This window comes from Biomphalaria glabrata, chromosome 14 (assembly GCF_947242115.1).
Source record: "Biomphalaria glabrata chromosome 14, xgBioGlab47.1, whole genome shotgun sequence".
Lineage (NCBI taxonomy): Eukaryota > Metazoa > Mollusca > Gastropoda > Planorbidae > Biomphalaria > Biomphalaria glabrata.
In genome coordinates this window covers 16,576,002-16,598,296 of record NC_074724.1, presented here as the reverse complement: position 1 = coordinate 16,598,296, position 22,295 = coordinate 16,576,002, and the positions used below count along the sequence as shown (strand labels likewise).

The 22,295-nt window shown below is 34.4% G+C and overlaps 1 protein-coding gene across 4 annotated transcripts in view; it reads left to right on the top strand.

Moving 5' to 3' along the window:
- LOC129922767 (uncharacterized) overlaps positions 1-18,505 on the top strand; it is a 44,229-nt gene extending 25,724 nt beyond the window's left edge. For 3 of the 4 annotated variants that reach the window (XM_056009847.1, XM_056009850.1, XM_056009851.1), the window contains 3 exons: positions 5,859-5,999; positions 8,511-8,527; positions 18,294-18,505. In XM_056009847.1, coding sequence (XP_055865822.1) covers positions 5,859-5,999; positions 8,511-8,527; positions 18,294-18,302 — 167 coding nt within the window. In that variant the 3' untranslated portion in view covers positions 18,303-18,505. The remainder of the gene's footprint in view (positions 1-5,858; positions 6,000-8,510; positions 8,528-18,293) is intronic. The other variant, XM_056009848.1, reaches the window with a different exon arrangement.
- Positions 18,506-22,295: the final 3,790 nt, after the last annotated feature.

The window sequence follows — 22,295 nt, the reverse complement described above, 5'->3', positions numbered from 1 at the left end:
ACCTTATAAAGTATATTATAGTTTCCGATGTCCATTTCATTCTATGTATATATTCTTTTTTCCAAAATAAAAAAGAATGTGTAGATTTCAATATTTTGCAAAATTGTCTATTTAAATATAATATAATTATAATATAATATATATAATATAATATAATATATTATAATTAATATATTCACTAGTGATTAAGTAATGTTCCGTTATTTATAAAAATCTAAATTCAGAGATTAACACCGGGGACATTCAATGCTTACTGTGCTTGCCAAAACAGAAATAAAAACAGAAGGAAGGTCAAGGTTTCTTCCCCTTCTTTTTCAACACATCTGTTTATATATTTTCTAAAACAACTTCTAAACATCAGAATTCAGATACAAAAGTTTTATCTTACAACTGAATAGAACATATCCTTTATTAAGAGCAAGTTTAATGATTTATTAAGATTTTGTATCTGAAAAAAATCAACTAAATTTGTCTGACTACCACAACTTTCATTGCTGAGTCTGAAAAGAATGGTCAGAAATAAGACAAACAAATCTGAATTCTTTCACTGTGATAAAACATTTTCCAGTATCACCCCAACTTGTAAAAAATGTTATTCACCAGCAAAGCTGAGGACCTTGAGATAAAAAGCAGATGAATAAAGCTTGTCAGGACCGAGTTCTTTGGAACATAGGCGCTGTGTCTCTATGCTCCTCTAGTGGTGACAATGAATAGATCAACTAAGTCAGCATGTAGATAACAAGTGGAGTAAACATTCTGCTCTGGAAAAAATGTCTACAGACACATTGTGTGTGTGTGTGTATTCAAAACGAAATCGTAGAAAATGTTGACTTGAAATTCATAAAAGAAAACTTTTTGTTTTATTAGTTATTGTACGCATTTAAATGACAAGTTATAAAACTTTCTGCTAGGAGAAAAGATCATTCTATTCAATAAGGCTTTTATTTTTGGTTAAGTCTCTGCCGTTAAGCTAATTTCTGACTAGCAATGTTTTGTTGTAAAGCATTTTGGTTACTTTGATACATTTCTAGACTTGTTTAGAGTTTTGCGATGGTCTCAATCGTTTTTGATTGCAAGGAATAGTTTCGCCTTGTTAATTAAATTCATGCATCAACATCTCAGATATATCTGTGAGATCTCCAATAGAAGTAATAGAAAAATACAATTTTTAAGACTATGGTTATAAATACTCATATTTCTTAATTACTTCTTATAAATTTTAGAAAACTAGCACACGATTCGCAATTGGAAATCATAAAAAGCAAAAGAGAAAATACGCCAGTTGTTTCTAAAATGGCTCCATAAGATGCTCTACGCGATTTATTGACCCCCACTACAATGTATTTTTTTCTTTTTGTTGAATACTTAAAAATTTGACATAAACGAAGATAAATTATTGACTGGAGTGAAAAGTATGAAGAAAGTCCAAATGTAGGAAATTATGATACCTATATTAAATATTCACCAGGCATTGTAAAATAGAAAAAAACTCCTACTTAGAAAAAAAAATTAAAAATTCATTACTATGATTGATATAATGAAGTCAAAAAGGAAGGAACTTAAGCACAGATTGCTTGATATTATCGTGTTTCTTGCATAGCAAACTTTGACATTGCGTGATGATACGGGAATTAGGGGCTCGTTAGCCATGGCTGGCTACCCACCTAGGAGAAAGAAAACTCTGAATTCAAACAACTGTTGCCATGCAGCTATATTCAATCATAGGATAGGCTTCGTTAGTCAAGCCTGAGGAAAAATCAGGAGTTTGCGACCCTAAAGTAATTTTCAGCACCCAGTGCTACACCCTGACAGAACCTGCGACGCCGATGACCCCAAACTGTATAGGCACTGCCGTTCCTTTGGATACATCAGCTTCGTGGAGATGGGGGGAACTGATGTGTGGACGACATCGTACCTGCCACAAGAATAACCAGGCCTTCATCCCATTTCCATAAGATGATCCATAGTCGCTTTGAGACTGAAAGAGGCCATAGATGATACAAAGGACGAGTCCTTATTAAATAATAGGGAGTGCCTTGAGATAGTAAAACTTTATCTACATAAGCCCAAGCACTAATTGAGCATCAGTATGCTGATTTATACAACCTCAGCAAGAGTTTATTATGTTTTAGTAAGAAATTTGTATCATATTTCGCTTTTCTGTAAGTTACTTTCGTATATTGCTTGAAAGTCACACATCTATTAAATGTTTTAAATGTATAAAAAAAAAGTTGATGTGTTCTATCTTAAAAAGTGTGGAACTTGATGAGTTCAACTTTATTGTGTGTCTACCTAAGTGATTTAACATAAAAGCTACAACGTCAATGAGTACCGTTGATTTTAAAAACAGACATTTTTTAATGAATAAATGTTTAGATATATGATACATCTCTTACTCTGTTTTAACATTTTGGGAAAAGAAAAGGCTTCTAGAGAAACATTTATGTACCTTTTAAACAACCTAAAAACTCTAAACTAAATATTAAATAACACAATAAAAAATTTAAGTATCAGTGAAGTGATCGACTGTAATAATTTATGAGATAGCATATTTATTAGATGCAATACAACCAGAAAGTATAATTTAAGCAACAGAAAAAGAATTTCAAAATTAGTAGTATTAGGGGTCTATGTTATTTTAAAAACATTTTAATATAGTACAGTTATTACAATTAATCCATATTCTAAAATCAATGATTGATAACATAACCAATACAGTCATTTGGATTAGAAAAAAGCTAAAAAATCCAGTTTCATGAGTAAAAATGTGCAAGCAATCTTTATGTAACTAGAATCTGTTCACATTGTTCTCTATATGAAAATGCTTCTTGTACTTGTGACAATTTGCTTAGTCCATAGTGTCAATGTTTACAGAGGAAATTATGCAGAGGTTTTATTAAGGCAGTCTTGAAACAGATATGGGTTGACCTTGTCCATGACTTTATTAAGCTATTTTTTACTGGTCTCTTCTCCCTCTCATGAATGGTGTTCAGTTCTTTGATAGTGTTGAAAGCTAGGGAAGAGACAAAGTTTGTTGTTTTATACAGCTCAGAATGTGTTCGAATCATCTAGCCATCTGTGTTGATGATATTATTGTATGGCCAATTTGAGAGGAGAAGTTTTGTTTAGGGTCCAAGTCTATTTTTAATGTCATCATGCATGTCTCTCATGTTATGTTTGGTTTGCAAGTGTGAATATCTTCACTGAACTCAATATTTATCAGCAAGATGTCTTTGTACTAGTCCCAGCTTTCTTCAGAAAGCAGAAATTGCATGGAGTGGGCCGTACTTTGTATGCAGTGTTATGACATGACTAGGAATTAGTTATTTGTTTCGGGAATAAGGGGAAAGTTTTAATTAGCGACAAGTGACGTGACAGATCTTTAAAAAATAAGAACGCTCTAAGTGACGCTAAAAGGAAGACGCTTCTTGTAGAGTAGAAGACTTCAGTACAATAGAATAGATACAGATTTACGGACATAGCTGACAGCAGACGATTCCCTTCTTGATAATTAAATATCGTTATAGAACAACATCAGCGTCGACTACATATTTGATTGTTTTGGCCTTTCGCCGGTGTTACTGAATTAATTGAGTTCAGCGCTACTTCCAGTTAGATCTACACTAGACATATTGCCAAGCATCAACACCGCGCGAAAGCCTTAACAGCCGGAAGTAAATTTCTCATTGTTTAATGATAACTTATCTTCTCAATAGTATCAATGGAAACTTTCTGTATCGTAAACTTGCTCCAAAATTTTTAGCTGCATTTTTTATTGTGATGTTTGAATGACTCTAATAACTAAATCTGAAGATATATCATGTTTATCATGCTCACATTAAAGTGAAAAGCTCTCTTTTGCTTTTTATAATGCCTCTTTTTGGAAAGTAAAAAAAAAGAAGAGTACAACGGAATGGTCTGTTTTGCAGTGCGCGCTCTGGTGGGATTGTGTAATTTTGAAAAAGTTCATACACATGTCTATGATTAGCTCCAACTGGTCAACGTTTTCAGAATAGGTGTTGCCACGATACATGAAGTTGTGGTTTGGTCTTAAAAAAAGGCTACAGGAGTGACTAAAAATTACAGATCATGAAAGAAGCAGGAATTATCTCTAACGTGGGTGAATTTGACTCGAGATGGGAGTCGCACCTTTGAGTGTCGAGGTGCGTGTTGACCCGAGTAATCTCTTTGATCAAAGAGAGACGTGAAAGATAGGGGAGGGGAAGAAAGATTGACTTGCATTCCATTCAAGGTGGCGTCAACTGCGGCCGTCAGACATCCGGAGGGTAAGACCAAAGAGACTGTGTGTTTATCTTTCCCAGATCAAGAGGAAATAAGTGAAATGGCCGCGGCCTAGCTATCTTCAAGGTTGTAGACTAAGTTTAGCCTGAAGAGGAAAATGTGGTGACGGGTGAAGAAATTGGGGATAGAACGGGGAAATAATTAAAATAAAATAAATAAATAATAAATAATAATAATTATTGCTGTGATAAAATTAAGTGACTCTTGCAAGCTTTTGACTTGTGACATATTGTTAGTCAGCAATATGTTATCCCACACTCTTTTCTGCAACCATGACATGGTGCCCATTGCTTTGGCTATCCTGTTGTTAATGTCTTTATCCAGTAGAGTATTGTTGGATAAGATGGAGCCAAGATAGCAAAAATGATCAAATATTCTAGTGGTTGGCCATTAATATTTACTTGAGGTGCAGTACTTGCGTTCTGACTTAGTATCTTAGTCTTTGCTTTGGCTAATATTTATGCCGAAATTCTGGCAAGCAGCAGATAGTTTGTCAACCAGGGACTTAAGCTGAAAATGAGAATCAGCCACAAAAGCTGCATCATTAGCTTACAGGAGTTCTCCGATAAGTATCTTCCTAACCTTGGATTTTGCCCGTAGCTTTGATACATTAAATAGTTTTTCACAGGATCTGATATGGAGAAAAAAAAACTTTCATTAATGTCGTTTTACGCATAGTGCAAGAGACAGGAGAAAAATATACCAAATAGAGTAGGAGCGAGCAACATCCTCTCTGCTTGACACCCCTGCTAACCTCCAAAGGTGCTGATTAGGCTCCATTAAAATGGACAGTACATTTTTTTCCTTAGAAAAGCATTTATGTAGTTTAAAAGGGCAAAGTATTTTCCATGGGAGTTTGAAAAGGCCACAAAAACAATGAAGGCGGTTCTGTGTATCCAACTTTACAACTTTGAAACATGGACCAAAACAAAACAAGAGTGTAAATTAATCTTGTTTTATTTGATGCTGTCATCACTTTGTCTTGAAAAACACTTGGTAAGATAGAATAAGCAATGATTGAGATTCTTGCAGCTAGACATCTTAAGACTTGGAGATTGTCGTGATATTAATTGTTTTGTTTCAAGTGCTGACTATTTTTTTAAGACTTTTTAGTTTTTTAAGAATTAACCTTTTTTTAATGAAAAATGTGAATTTAAGGTATTTTAGGGGATTCTAGTCAATAAGTTGCAATTAGCCCGCTATGTTTTAATATTTCTTTTTTACTTTTATATTTAATATAGGTTTGTCAACTTGTTGCTTTTAATATATAGATTTGTAAAGATACAGCATTAGTGTCTATTGTGTAGTACTTAATACAAAGAAAATGTATCATATATATTTTTGATAGTATTACATTCATAAGCTCTACTATATTATGAATATATGAATTTCATTAATATTCTACACTTCTAGAAGAAAAGTTTGATATTTAGTGAAGAGCAAGTAACAAACAATGTTTTTGACACAAACCTGCAAGAATGAAATTAAAAGCTTTCAACATTTTTATTTCTTATTAGTAAATATATTATTTTATATATTTATTTATTTATTTTTAGTTATTAAATCAACAAGTCAACCAGAATCCCAATCAGCTAGTACTGGCGTTGGTACCTATTTTGTTGGTGTGTTACTTTTTTTTGCCAGTGCTACTGTTCTAATCTATTTTGGCATTAGAAAGAAACATAGGAGTTCTCGAGGTAATTTTTTTTTATTTCTTAATTTTATAGCATGCAATTCTGCAGCCTAATATGAAGGCTCATCAATTTCAATTGCATTTGTTTTATTTATGAGGTTAAATTTTTTTTCAACGTCAGACAACTTTTTTTTCCAGATAAAATTGAAAGTAAATTATTCCTTTCAGACCTTGATATATATGAGGTAGATATTTTTGCAGATGTTTTTATGTTTTTATTTACTTAGTAGCCTTCAGTACTTATGTTCTCGGTATAGCTTCTTTCATCAGTGTTTCTTCACATCTAACATTTTAGTAATTGTTTATCAGCTTGAGAGGCCGAAGGTTTTTCAATATGGTACAGCAGAATTTATAATTATTACCATAATTATTTTGTTGGACTAATATTATGCGCTATTTATCTTCTTCTCTGGTCTCTTTCAGTTGCAATGTTGCAAATGTTTCAATTCAGAGTTTTTCTTCGTTTAGGTGGGAAGACAGACAAGGCTAACAATTCCATAACTTACTGGTTTTGATGCCTTAAGCTCGCCTTTGCATTTTCTACTGTCAATGTTAACATTTTTGCTGGACCCAAAATTTGAGCTCTAATAAAATCCGAGGAGATGACTTGGTCCTATTGGGTGCTATCTGAGACACATACCTTCAAATCATTTTTTGCAAGTGTAATGCTTTTATCCTTTATGTCGATACTTCTGCCAATAGCAACCTTACATAACGTTTTCCATCTGTCTTAATACTTCTTAGCATGTCAAGTCTTTGAGTTTAAATATATTAAGGAAGCTGTAGACCTCTACATGGCTGATTGAAACACTCTGATATACTTTATTTTCCATGTATATTACAAATACCTTAATCTTTAGGAATTTAATGTTTTGTTGTCTACAGATTACTTCAGACTAGTAGTTTAAATCTTTCTTTTTGTAGAATTTTTCCATTTTCTAAAGTAATTAATTATTTTCTCCATTTCTATTTCACAATTCTAATATGATAAAACTTCAATAAAACTTTAATAACTTGTGTTGATTTCATGAATTGTTTATAGTACATAATCAAATGAAAATCTTATATAATACAGACTTACTTCAAAAAAGAAGATGATTACGTCCTGCGTGACCTCCGTACATAAAACAAATAAATGCTTAAGAAAGCAAAATTTTATATAATTTTATATAATTTAGATTACGGAAAAAAATGAAATTTTTTCCGACTTTAAGTAAGTCCGCAAAGTAAAATAAAAGTATTGTTTATCATATTTTTAATTTTTTTTTTATAAAACATAATATGTTACAACATAAAACAGATAAACTCATGTCTAGAGCTAAATGGAAAATTAAAGAGAGACTATTTAGTCTTTATTCTTGAAAAAAAAAGGTTTTGATAAGACACTTGAAAACTAAAATTTAGAAAGCACAGATAATTTAACGCGAAAAAAAATCACTTAGGAAAAAAGAAAATAAAAAAAAAAAATTACTCTATATGCATCGAAATTGAAGTAGTGAATTTTGACTGAAAGTATGGTTTAAATTAACGCTGGTATCGTCTGTTTTGAGAGAAGCTGTTAAGTCTTTTTAAATGTTATTTACCTGTGGTCTTTGCAAAATAATTCTTAAAGTATTAATTTTCTTTATTTAAACACCTTCAATGAATTTTTACACAAGTAAAAATCGACAAATAACATTGGCATTTCATGGCTATTCCTTTATAACTTTATGTCCTTTTTGATTAGGACAAAATGTAGAGGGGCGATATATCTTTTTTTATTTCTTACAATCACTAACAGTGTATACAAATTCATTAAATTAAATTATTCTTGTCCATTTTTTTTTATTGCTACACAATAAGTTAAAGCAGATTAGTAAATATAAGAATAAATTAAAATAAACCTCAGATATTTTTTGTATATTTAAATATACCAATATGTATACCATTAAGTTTATTTTCATAAATAGCCTTAATTTAAAATCATTTAAAATAATTAATAAAGGAAGTTGATTTTTTAAGATGAATACAATCATATATATATATATATATATATATATATATATATATATATATATATATATATATATATATATATATATATATATATATATATATATATATATATATATATATATATGTGTGTGTGTGTGTGTGTATGTGTGTTAAGGTACAACACAAAGATCTAGGGTCCCAGTACTTAGCTCCTGTCTATTACGTGAACGAACAAATTGTGAAATATATACCTTTAATAACACTAAAAACAATTTGTGCAGGAAAATGAGACCATTGTCCCTCATTCTTAATGTTTAAAAAAGTACACATTTGATCAAATAAACTAAAGGTGGTATATAAACGTTTGAATGAAAGGTTGTTAATACACAGAGGTTGGACTATCAAAGATTGACGTATTTCATATTCTTTTTTCCTAGTGAGTAAATTGAAATATTGAAGCACTTAAAAATTGTGTCTAAATGTTTTATTTTGATAGCTTTCTAAACAAATGTTTCAATTTGCTTTCATTTTTATTTGACAGATGATAAACACGAAAGTGTAAGTATTTTGTAAAAGCAGCGTACTATAGTGTTGTGTTCAATGTAAAAGGATGATTAAGGCACAGAAATAGTATAACATTTTAATTTTACTAAGACAAATCATATACTTACTAACCTAATATTCTTTTCTTAAAAATGGCATTTTATCTTTATCTAATAGATATTAATAGAGAATTATAAGTTAGTTGGACATATCCTTTGAAAGAATAATGAAGAGCTCTTTATTGAGTTGTAGAAGAGAAGAACAACGTATTGACATTAAATACAGCTACACTTATACCTTACAATATAATAAAATTGATCAATGTAAAATGTGTGCTTAAATATAGTTTATAATATCATATGTAATGTTTTTATATTAAACTTTTAAAATATTATTCTTTTCTTTAAAATGTTTTAATAACCTTAAAAGTGAAATTAATGATAATGATGCGTTTGTGTCCACCTCCTTCTAAACACGCCCTCAAAAGATAACAACAGAGTCCATGGGCGTAGCCAGGGGGGGTGGGGATGAACCCCCCCCCCCCGAAATGAAATCCCCCCCTTGCATGGGGGGGGGGACTGAATTAAGTGACTGATTTTTACTTTCATTTTGTTTATTTTAGGTGAGATTTTAATACTAAATCATCACTTACCACAGTACAGCCAATGGGGTTTTGAGTTAAAAACCCTCTACCAGGGGATTTCGAGATTTAAAAAACTCTATCAGTGGTTTTTAAGATACAAATCTCTCTACCAGGGGGTTTTGAGTTTAAAACCCCCTACCAGGGGTTTTGAGTTCAAAATCCCCTACAAGGTGTTTTGAGTTTTAAACCCCCAACCAGAGGTTTTTGCAGTTAAATTCCCCTCTTTTATAAAACAAAAAAAAATGTAAATATTAATCCCCATATTCCAACACCACAGTTAAGGAAGATTTTAATTTTGAAACCCCCTCCAAAATTTACAATAAATCCCTCTTAAATATAAAAAAATCAAATTACACACTCTAAAATCTGAGCGTAGCGAAAGGGATTTGAGTTTAAATCCCCTTCCTCCAGATGGCTTTTTCTTTAAAGTTTAAAACCCCTCCAGATGGTTTTGAGTTTAAAATTCCCCTACAGAGTGTTTAGAGTTGAAAACCTTTCTCTTTAATATTATTTTAAAGCAAACTACAGTCAGTCACCAAATTCTATGATCGTAGCTAAATGGGGTTTTTAACTTTAAAAAATACAAAAAAAACTCCAGAGATTTTTTAACCCCTCAACAGATGATTTGATGAAAAAACTTTCCTTTTCGATATAAAAGCTAAGGCGAAATACAGGCATGTAATTCCAAGAGCGTAGTCAAATAAGTTTACAAATTTCTAACAGTGGCTTGGGCTCTATTAATAAAGTGTGAATAGGCTTCTGTTGAAATTGAAAAACACTAAATGTGGCTCAACAAAGATGGCTAAGACATATTTTAGGAGTCAGTTATAGAGATCGGGTCTAAATCAAAGAAATCATATGCCGAACTGAAAGTCGAACCCTTAGTAAGGTTGTGACAGAGCGTTGCATGTGGTTGTGTGGGACATGTTCTCCGACAAAATGAATTACGCAAAATAAGAGTTGCGGAAACAGCTTGCCGGAAAATGCGCCGAACGGTGTGAGACGGTCTAAGTCAGTAAGAATATCACATAAGGTTTTTGAAATAAAACTTTTCAATAGCAAGATAATACACTGTAGAAACCTCAGAATATGCGTTTTGTGGGCTTTTTATACCAGAAATAGTGTTCGGCGGAGGGGCTTCGCCCCGCGCTGGGGTAACGCTGCAAGCTTCCCCAGGCCCCTTTGCTAGTAAGGGCAGGGAATCTACAAGTTTTCCACTAATTCCAGGAAAAATCTATTCTAGGGCACAATAAACGTCTTACGAAGGGTCCAGAATGTAATAAAGATTTTTTACGTACACGCATATATATATATATATATATATATATATATATATATATATATATATATATATATATATATATATATATATATATATTGTTACGAATCTCACTATCTAGGCTCACTGCAAACTGCACCATACACCACCAACTTAAAGAACTTGACAAGTCAGGGCTCCAAAATAACTTAAAGGTTTAATGTCCATAAATAACAGCCAATACTGTACAATTGGCAGCACGTAGAACAGTACAAATAGCTCTGCGATAACAAATATCTCTCCGATAACACCGTTCCGCCGTATCAAGTCTTGCACTGGCCTCTCCGTCTCGTTCCGGGCTTGCACTGGGTTCAACAGTTCGGGACTGACTTCACACACTTGGGCTCGTTGTGTCGGACTCGATCACAGACCAAGATCAAGACGCCGTTCGTCTCAACTGTACTTGACAGTACTCCGCACTGAACCGTCGTAATGCTCCGTACAGAACCACACCGTTGAACTGTGCTGTAGTCGACCGTGTTCTGAACTCCTGTCGTGAACCCGCTTTCTGAACCGTCTTGACTGCGTCACCTCCGCTCTTATATAGGGTCCCTACTGGCCTTCTCGAACCGGACAGAACGCCGCTCGACGTTTCTAGGTGGTCAGATGACTACAACTCTCGTGACGCCCCTGAGCTCTGTTCACGTCGGCGATCCTTCCCGAACTCTCTTGTTGACACTCGTCTCGGCCGATCGTCGTAACTCGTCACGGTTGACCGCTCGTCTAGCGCTGGCCTGGGGCGATTTGCGTCGGCTGACTACACACACACCACTACCCCCATCTGTGCCACCACCAGGTTTATAACACTGCCCCCTCCTTAGATCTGTCCGTCCCGGACAGAATCAACATCATGGCATTGGCTGTGAAGTTTCATCGCTGTAGGTGGGGGTCGATCGGTGGCAGTTATCTTGCCTCTTGAGCTTGACGGAGTCATCCATGTTGCAGTCAGCAATGGTCGCTTCCTTCTTCTTCGCCAGTTTGCCTTGACCTGGTTGCCCCGCCGTCGTGCTTTCATTGCCATCCACGTGGAATTCAGAAGACGTTTTCTTCTCCTCCAGTTAGCCTTCATCTGGGTGTATCGATGTCGTGATCGCATCGTCATCCATGTTGCACTCAGGAAAAGTCGCCTTCTTCTTCTTCTCCGCCAGTTGGTCTTCATGTGGCTGCAGTTATTTCTTGGTTGAATCACCATGCACATTGGACTACGCAAACGCCGCCTTCTTCTTTTCCTCCAGTTGATCGTCCTCTTGTTGCAGTGACGTTTTGGTTGCATCGCTCTCTTGTCTGTCGGTACTGAGGACAGCCACTTGACACATGGAGAGGTATAGGATGTAAGGGCAGGGATTAACAAGATTGTTGACCAAAGAGGTGGCTTCATAAGGCTTTGCGAAGAAGGACTGGGATGGGCTTCAAATCCACAGGACAGGGAATTGTGGGACAGGTCATCATCTTCAGCCTTGTCTGGAGGGCATGCTTGTGGGGCAGGTTGGTAACACTTCACTTCATCTTCGGCCTCAGGCTCCATTCGGCTTTCTTCACCCTCATCAGGACCTCTCTCTCTCGTCTCAGTATCGGGCCAATCGCTTGTTGGTTTCAGACCTTGTCGATGACTTTCGTCTTGCAAATGTCCATCAACGTCAGGCTGCCTTGGATTCTCTTGACCACCATCAGCACTTTCCTCTCCAGTCTTAGCAGCTGGACCAACGTCAGGCTTCCTTGGGTTCTCTTGACAGCCATCAAGACTTTCATCTCCAGTCTTGGTAACTAGACCAACGTCTGTTGGGTACGGACCTGGCTGGTATCTCTCAGCTTGTAGATGTCCCTCAACAGCTTCGTCAGATTTCATTGGGTTCCTATGGTCACCATCAGGGCTTCTCTCGCTGGTCTTAGAATCTGGGCAGGCGTCAGTAGGGTCCAACCTTCGTAGGCCACTTTCAACTTGCAAACGTTTCTCAGCAACATGCTTGGACGCGGAGCAAACATTCACTTGATCTGGCTTGCTGTTTGAGGTGATCACTTCTTGCATAGCTGCCATCTGTCCCTGCATAGCTGTTATCTGTTCTTGCATGATACTGGTACTGGTGGTCAGTTGCTGCATGCTACTGGCGAGCTGTTCCAGCAAATTAGGTTCGACTTCAAAAAGATATGTGTCCGGATCTTCTTTTTCTTCCAACATGTCTTCTCGGAGGCGTGCTTGTAAAGTTTCCTTGTTTCCATATACCTTCAGTCTTCGTCCACGGAGTTCTTGCTTCAGTTCTCTAAAATCAAGTTCGTACAGCAGTTTCAGACAAGCCATACTAGATCCGATCCAATCCGATTCCGATCCGATCCCACTTCTGACACCAGTGTTACGAATCTCACTATCTAGGCTCACTGCAAACTGCACCATACACCACCAACTTAAAGAACTTGACAAGTCAGGGCTCCAAAATAACGTAAAGGTTTAATGTCCATAAATAACAGCCAATACTGTACAATTGGCAGCACGTAGAACAGTACAAATAGCTCTGCGATAACAAATATCTCTCCGATAACACCGTTCCGCCGTATCAAGTCTTGCACTGGCCTCTCCGTCTCGTTCCGGGCTTGCACTGGGTTCAACAGTTCGGGACTGACTTCACACACTTGGGCTCGTTGTGTCGGACTCGATCACAGACCAAGATCAAGACGCCGTTCGTCTCAACTGTACTTGACAGTACTCCGCACTGAACCGTCGTAATGCTCCGTACAGAACCACACCATTAAACTGTGCTGTAGTCGACCGTGTTCTGAACTCCTGTCGTGAACCCGCTTTCTGAACCGTCTTGACTGCGTCACCTCCGCTCTTATATAGGGTCCCTACTGGCCTTCTCGAACCGGACAGAACGCCGCTCGACGTTTCTAGGTGGTCAGATGACTACAACTCTCGTGACGCCCCTGAGCTCTGTTCACGTCGGCGATCCTTCCCGAACTCTCTTGTTGACACTCGTCTCAGCCGATCGTCGTAACTCGTCACGGTTGACCGCTCGTCTAGCGCTGGCCTGGGGCGATTTGCGTCGGCCGACTACATACACACCACTACCCCCATCTGTGCCACCACCAGGTTTATAACAATATATATATATATATATATATATATATATATATATATATATATATATATATATATATATATATATATATATATATATATTGATATAGATATAGATAAAGATATAGATAGATAGATAGATATAGATATAGGTATATATATATATATATATATATATATATATATATATATATATATATATATATATATATATATATATATAGGATCAATACAACTGCTGCCTACTTACCGTACGAAACTTAAAGAAGGAGGAATCATTCATAAAACGTACAAGAATGGACTCAAGTTAATATTCTCAAACTACAGGGATGTCTAGACTGCACTGACTGGAATTTGTTTAAAGAGACCACTTCAGATCTTGAAGAATGTGTCGACGCAGTGACAAATTACATTAAATTCTGTGAGAAAACGTGTGTCAGTACTAAGAGCATCAAGATATACCCCAACAATTAACCATGGGTCACAGCAAAAATAAAACGGGAAATAATCAAAAAGAAAAGAGCATTTATGAGTGGCGATGGACAGACAAGGAAAATAGCTCAACGAAATCTCAACGTCGTTCTTGAGGGAGGGAGGAGAAACGATTGCACCAAGCTGGAAGACTCAATTAAGACAAGTGACATGAGATAGGCGTGGGGCATCATGAACAAAATGTCAGGAGCACAAGTCAAAATTAAAAATAATCTTGCTACAAGAGACGAAAAACATTAGCCAACGAGTTAAATGATTTCTATTGTCGCTTCGACACGAAAGATTTTAATTATCTAAGACTCAAAGCTCTTAAGGATGTCAATGTTAACAACTGTTCAGAATTAGCGATTACTAAAGAGCAAGTTTGTAACATTTTCAAAAACGTCAACCCAATGAAAGCTGGTGGGCCTGATGGAATAAAAGGGCGAATCTTAAACGAACGTGCTGAACAACTAGCTGAAATTTTCCTAGAAATTTTTCTACTTCATTACTAAACCATGAGATACCACCTGAGTGGAGGTCATCTATAATTGTACCTGTGCCAAAGATTTCCAAACCGAAGGAAATGAATGACTATAGAACTGTTTCAATTACTTCCATTGTGTCTAAATGTTTAGAAAAATTGGTTAAAATGTTTCTTCTGAATGATCTTTGTAATAAGTTAGACCCTTTACAATTTCCTTACCAAAAGAGTAAAGTTGTAGAAGATGCCATCCTAAATATTTTAAATTGTGTCTACAAACATCTGGACTTACCTAACATGTATGTAAGATTGTTCTTCATTGACTTCTCATCAGCTTTTAACACTATACAACTTCATTATTCATTGAAAAGATGAAAGCGTTGCAGATTAGTCCATATATAATACTATGGGCTCAGAGAGTTAGGGTAAACAATGTTATATCTAATGAACGCATAGTTAACACAGAGGCGCCCCAGGGGAGGCTGTCACATCGCCATTGTGGTTCATTTTGTACACCAATGATTTTCAATCCGATAGTTCTTGTTTCTCCTTCACAAAATTAGCTGAGATGTGACTATTCTTGCCCTGCTGTCAGAGAGCTCAGATGTAAATGAGTATTTCAAAGAAATAGAACACATTGAAAAATACTGCAAAGATAATTTTTTATTATTAAATGTAAAAAAACTCCAAACAAATGATAATCGATTTTCGTAGGGACAAGAAGGAAAATGAAATTCTTTATAAAGCTGGAGAGACTTTTGAAATTGTGCAAACCTTTAAATACCATGGTACTATCCTAGACAATGAACTAAATTTTACTGCAAATACTGATTATATCAGCAAAAAAAGGGCAGCATAGATTACGATCACTAAGAAACCTGTCCTCGTTTAATGTTAACGAAAAGGACTTGGCTATGTTTTATCACGCTCACATCTGCAATATTTTAAGTTTCAATATTACTGCCTGGTATGGCAATCTGAGCATTAAAAATAAAAATAAACTTTATAGAATCCTAAATGCTGCTGGTAAAATCATTGGCAAAAAAAACAAACCCCATTTGAGCAGTTGTTTGAGACAAACATCTATAAAAAAGCTAACAAGATACTCGAAATAAAGAATCACCCTTTGTGTCAGGATTTTGTGATTTTACCATAAGAAAAGAGAAAGAAGACACCGATAGCAAAGACAAACAGACACAAACACTCTTTTGTTCCTCTGGCAATCAAATCATTAAATAGGAACAATCTGGTATAAGACATGTCACATGTAAATGTGAATGTACACTTTGGTTTCTTATAGTTATAATGTTTTTTTTGTTTGGTGTAATGCACAATTTGAAAGACAAATTTCCATACGGATAAAAAAGATTATTACTATTATTATGTTAGAAATGAACGAGTAGTCATTCTCTGGCGCTGCCAGGGTCGAGTTTCGCTAAAGAGAAACAAAATTCATCGTAGTCCCTTTAACAGTTTCCACTGAAGAATTTTCTGGTGATGTGTCAGGTCTGCAGCAGTACCGCCCTCTGACAGGCGATTATTATTATTATTATTATTATTATTATTATATATATATATATATATATATATATATATATATATATATATATATATATATATATATATATATATATATATATATATATATATATATATATATATATATATATATATATATATATATTGTAATGCACTAGTTTAGAGAGTAGGTTAGTTTTGTTAGTTAAATATATTGTGTATAGTTTTAGCGACGGTAAAAGTAATGACGTAGTAAGACAGACTAATGACGTACAACAAGAGACCAACATGGCGTTATGTTAGAAGTAGGCTGTGTTTTGAATAGAAGTTGAATAGTAGTTAGATATAGCGACGTTTTAGAAAGACTGGAAGGATTTCCCAGTGGTTTATAAAGTCTCATTTTATAGAACTGAATGTTGTTATCAAGTATATCTATTTTGTAATGTTCTGTGGCTAATGTTAAGTAATTATTAATACATAATCGAAGTCAGATTAGATTAGCCCACAACATTATATATATATATATATATATATATATATATATATATATATATATATATATATATATATATATATATATATATATATATATATATATATATATATATATATATATATATATATATATATATATATTTTTTTTTTTTTTTTTCCGCAGGGGGGGGGGACGAGATCAATCCCATCCAACCCCCCCCCCTCCCGAAAAAAAACTCTAGCTACGCCCATGACAGAGTCAGTAAGTGATTATTTATTATCTTTAAATATCTCACCGAGAGTAAATCATTTGATAGGAATTAACTATGTGTCATATAGCAGAGGAAATGGTGAGCATAACGAGCGCCTAAAAATTAGGTTATTCCACCTTTTCCATGAACATCACACAGAACTAGAATCTTATCAATAAAACGTATTTAAAAATAAGATGAACAAAGACTATAAAGTAATTCAACAAATAAAATTAAGAACTGATTAATGCTATTTCTCATAATGTAGATACTGCTTTAACCAATAGAATATTAAAATCAAGGAGACCTTTTATCGGGACTAATTAAAATACACGCTAAAGATGTATCTTTAAATTTAAACAAAAATAATGGACCATTTGATTCAGAAGTTATTTATGAGTGCAATGTCTCACAGAGAAACCCATACCCAGTTGCGACCTACATATTTTTTCACATCTTATGCAGACAAAGCCTTTGTCTACCAGGAGTATATTTAAGTTCACTTTTCATCTTCTGAGTCTGTCCACTACAAGGGCCTTAAATGTGTGCCGTGTAGCCTTTTTGAAAGCTCGCTTTCTCTTTCAGAGACTGTCTACTTACAGCTACGTTCCTTTAAGCCAGTGAGGGGAAAATGGCGCCTTAGTTTATCTTTATAGCTATTTATAGCTATTCCGGGGGTGTCTCTGTTACTCCTAAAGAGTGGTTTTAGTCTGCACAATCAAATTTTACTAACTCAGATTTCTAACATTACTTTACAAAATCTAGATAATTTCATTTCATAGTTCATTAATAAACTGTAGACCACACTAGAATGTTGATACTACCCTGATGTCAGATCATACTAGAATGTTGATACTGCCCTGATGTCACATCATACTAGAATTTTGATACTGCCCTAATATCAGATCACACTAGAATGTTGACACTGCCCTGATGTCACACTACATACCTGGTGTTCGAAAACGAACTAAGAAAAAAAGCCTAAGTTTTAATAATTAATTAATGTTCATATGTGATATGTACATAAAAAAAAATAAATCTTACTTTTTTATTTTTATTTTAATAATATACGTCACTTTTTCTCATATTCAATAATGTTTCTCAACACGCTCCTATCCTTCCTTAGCAAACCCAAAAGCCCGGAAGAGTCTCACTATAACCATTTTTTATTTATCAACCATGTCTGTTTCTCAGATTAAAAGATTGTACACCTTATTTCTCCAACACCCAAACTCGAATCAAGTATAAATTCTGCACAATTATTTCTTGTACCTGACAAAACAAGCATTACTTTAAAGAATATAAACAAGGAAATATAAGAAATAACTAATTAAATAATTAACAATCGTTATATTTATTTAGTTTTGTCTCTAAGAAATAAAAGAATTTGAAATTCACAGACTTGAAGACTTAAGCTAAATCAGTCACCCTGTATAGTATGTTATCAGAAGTAGGTCGCTGCTTAAATAATTAAAGCTAATAATACATATCTATAAAACATTTCATTTTCATAATCACTTCACTAGCACATTGGCTAATTTTCTTATTTCAGGAGGCTTGATTCCTCGAAATCAAATTTACGTCGTACAATTGGTACAACTATTTCTAATCACACAGTTAGTCTATATCAGTGATGTGTAAACCACAGCTCCCGAAAAGGCATAGTTCAACATGCAACATGTTTTGTAATAATGATTAAACATAACAAGTTTTTATTATCATTCCAATTATATTGAAAATGTCTATTTCTATGATTCGCTAAAATTTGTTGTTTATTAGTTTTATGAGTAGCCTTAACTAAATGTTGATGTCTAATGTCCACCGGTGCTGGTACACGAACCCTTGTCAACCGTGTGCCACAGAAACAGGGAACCTTAATATCATCTATCAAATATATCGCAAAATTACGTGTTTTTTTTATTGATTTCAAACATGTTAATTGTAACTATTAAATGCCTAATGAAATAAAATACAGTGAAAAAAAAAACAAACAAAACAACAACAACAAAAAACTGAGAGATGATTCTTTTTTTGTTTCTTAAGATGAATGTATGTGGAAGTACTTGTCAATTAATTTAAATCTAATTTACAATAAATTCGAATTCTGGTCGTTCTTCCCTCTCCCACTCTTTTGTTTCAGTAAATGCTTAAAAACCAATTCCAGTAACATACTCCAAGATAAGCCTTTTTTCTTCTCCCCCCACCACCATATTCCTAACTGGTCTAGATAAGTGATAGGATCATAGCGTACTGAGAAACATTAAACCATGAAAGAAAGCTAGGCAAAACCAATTAGTAAAAATATTGTTAAAGAGTTTTAATGAAGAAAGTCTAAGTATAATAATATATAATTACAAAGATGATCCAAACTAATCGATACAATTATACTTCGTATAAGCTTTGTTGTTTTTTTAACGTTTTTTTTTAAGTTTTTTTAGCGGTCCACGAAAAAAGGACAAGCTGCTATTAATGTTGTGCGGAATATCTGTCCGTCCATCAATTGTCCCGTTTACATCTCTTAAACTAGAAAAAGTTACTACAAATCGAACAGCATGATATTTTAGTCCTTTCAAAGTTAAGTTGCAATAGCTGCCTTTTTTTCTTTTCTGAAAGCGAAAAAGAAATAAAATATGCAAGCAGTTAAATTTCTTCACATCAAAATATACCATTTTACAATTTTTCACTACCAATAGCAAAAGGAGATCATTTAGTAAAGGAGATGACTATTTACCATATTTTCACCCGTTATGCTAAATGTATTAGATACTTAGCAAAATAGTAATTAAAAAAGGACTGCTAAATTAAGTCATTTTTGTCATATTAACTACTAAATTAACAAAAAAAAACTTAAAAAAAATATATATTTTTACTAGGCATTTAAAGTGAATATAAATCATAACCACAATCAATAAGTATTGCTACATATTATACAATGGGTGTATTTGGCTGAATAAATAGACAGATGGCTTTCAAACCTTGCTACTACAACCAACTTGTCAACATGGTTTTATGTTACAACAGACGCTGATTGACTGACGTTACAGTACTGCCAACATCGGCAATTATAGAATTAGACCTCAACTGATCCCCATCTGGCACCAACTGTTGTTTAACGGCCACTGACTTTCAATGCCATCATTAATAGCCAATCTGACAATGAAACTCAAGACTGTAATTGATACTTCTGAGAAGATAAGGGACACCAACTTTAGCAAAGAATCGTGTTCAATACATACAACTCCAACACTGTACCCTTCTACTCTAAAGCTAGTTTTAGTGATAACTTCATACAACATATAATAAGAAATATCATAAAAGAAGTAACTCACCCTAAACAGGAGTCCAAAAATCATAGTAAATAATAAGTACAAGGAAATAGTACTTGTTTAAACAGACTAATCTTTTACGGACCAACACACCGTCCGTTTCAACAAACTTTATAGGGTGAACTGCCTCATGACAAAAAATGACCAATAAATGTCACCGGACTTTGTGACGTAGCAAACAGTTAAAAAAAAAGGGGCTCTCGACACCTACAAGGTTAATAAAAAGAGAAAAAAAGAATTTAACAGAGTTGGGAAGAAGCAAAAGACAATTGCCCAAACTAATCGTGACATGGGGCACCACACACGATCTTTCAACCATTATTTTCCATGTCTCTCTGTACTTTGCTTTTGATATAATTTTATTTACTGACTGGCCTGTCCATTTTTCAATATTGTCTTTCCATCTCCTTCACTTTTTTCCTCTTCATCTTCTTACTGGTAGTGTTCCCTGAAGGAAGGTCTTTGCGAGCCCTGAGGACCTTATTGTGTGGTTAAGTTTTATTGACAGTGGTTAGCAAGTCATCGTGGATCCCGAGTGCTCTATTCATCCTGCTTCTATTCTCTTCATTCTTCAACCCTTAACTCCAAGTTCAGAAGTCAATCGCTCAGCCACTACGCCTTGAAAAAGAACAGCGGTGCTCACTATTATTTGCTATTATTAAAATGGGGAAATATCGCTACAAAATGGATATTTTAGTATCAATTTTCTTCTCTCAGGCTGCATAGAAAAGGATGAAGAGTTCCATTAACAGAAAGGAGTCTGTTGAAAGTTTTTGAGACACCAGTAGCACAGCTTGTTTTCATTCTCAAGTCAATTTTTTTAAACAGATTTTTGCCAGTTTTTTATATAAAAACACACGATTAGGCCAGGAATTGGCTTAATGATTTTTTGTAGTTACAAAAAGTCACAAAATAGTCTAGAAAGACATCTAAAAAGGACAAAACCAATGTTTCTCTTTCTTTGTAAGTAGATTTAAGAGAGGGTTGAATAAGGAATAATTTATTCATTTTTTATTATTTTTTTTTATTTTTAGAGGCCCACAAAAAAGGGAAATAACTGCTATTAGTTTTCAGTGGTTTGTTTGTCCTCGGTTCCGATAAGATCTCGTAGACAAGAAAAAAGAATAATGAAATGCGAGATCATATTTTATCTCTTTCAATGTGATGATGCAGCGGGTACTTTTTTTAGTTTCTGAAAGCACAAAAAAAAAAAAAAATTAAAAAATAAACTATGCAATCAGTATTTACAGAAATTTACACCACTTTTACATGAACAAATTCAGGGGATGTATGTTAGTTTTTGTTTCTCTAGCGGGCATTTGAGGATGAAAAGACGCTATTAGTTTTGTGTCTGTCCGTCTGTCCGTCCGTCACGTTTAGATCTCGTAAACTAGAAAAGATATTAAAAATCCGACATCACAATATTTTAGACCATTCAATGTTCTGATGCAACGGCTACTTTTTTTTTCCTTAAAGCGAAAAATCTAATTTTTTAAATCAGTTATACAAAGAGTTTTTTAAAGAGAAAAAGCTAATTAGTATGCATTATAAGTTAGACCTAATTTAAAACGAAGAGTAATCTTATAAATTTCATTTTCTTGAACATTTTTTATTATGTTTAGATTTTGAGAATTCGTATAAAAGATTAATCCTTTCCAAAACAATTACATTATGTTAAGACCAGGAGAGGTTCGTTAAAGCGCTTAGCTTCCGAACCGAGGGTCCCGGGTTCGAATCCTGGTGAAGACTAGGATTTTAAACTTCGGAATCCTTGAGAGCCTGTGAGTCTACCCAGCTCTTATGGGTACCTGACATTAGTTGGGGAAAAGTATAGGCGGTTGGTCGTTTTGCTGGCTACATGACACCCTCGTTAACCGTAGGCCACAAAACAGATGAACTTTACATCATCTGCCATATAGACCACAAGGTCTGGAAGGGGAACTAATTAGGCCAGGTTCACATCTAAGTTTGCATTCACTTGCACCTATCCTTTGATCTGCAGCACCATAGGGGCACTACACAAGATCTGTCAACCTTCTTTCTCCATTCTTATCTCTCATTTGTCTTTGATATAATTTCATTTGGATGTTCTTTCTAAAAAATATTGAATCCTGTCTGGGTGGACCACCTCGGGGGCCGATTTTAAGTTTGTGTTTTCACACAAAATGTCTTTGTAACATTAAATAATGGAGGGATACAGACTTTTTTAAAAATATATTCATACAAAC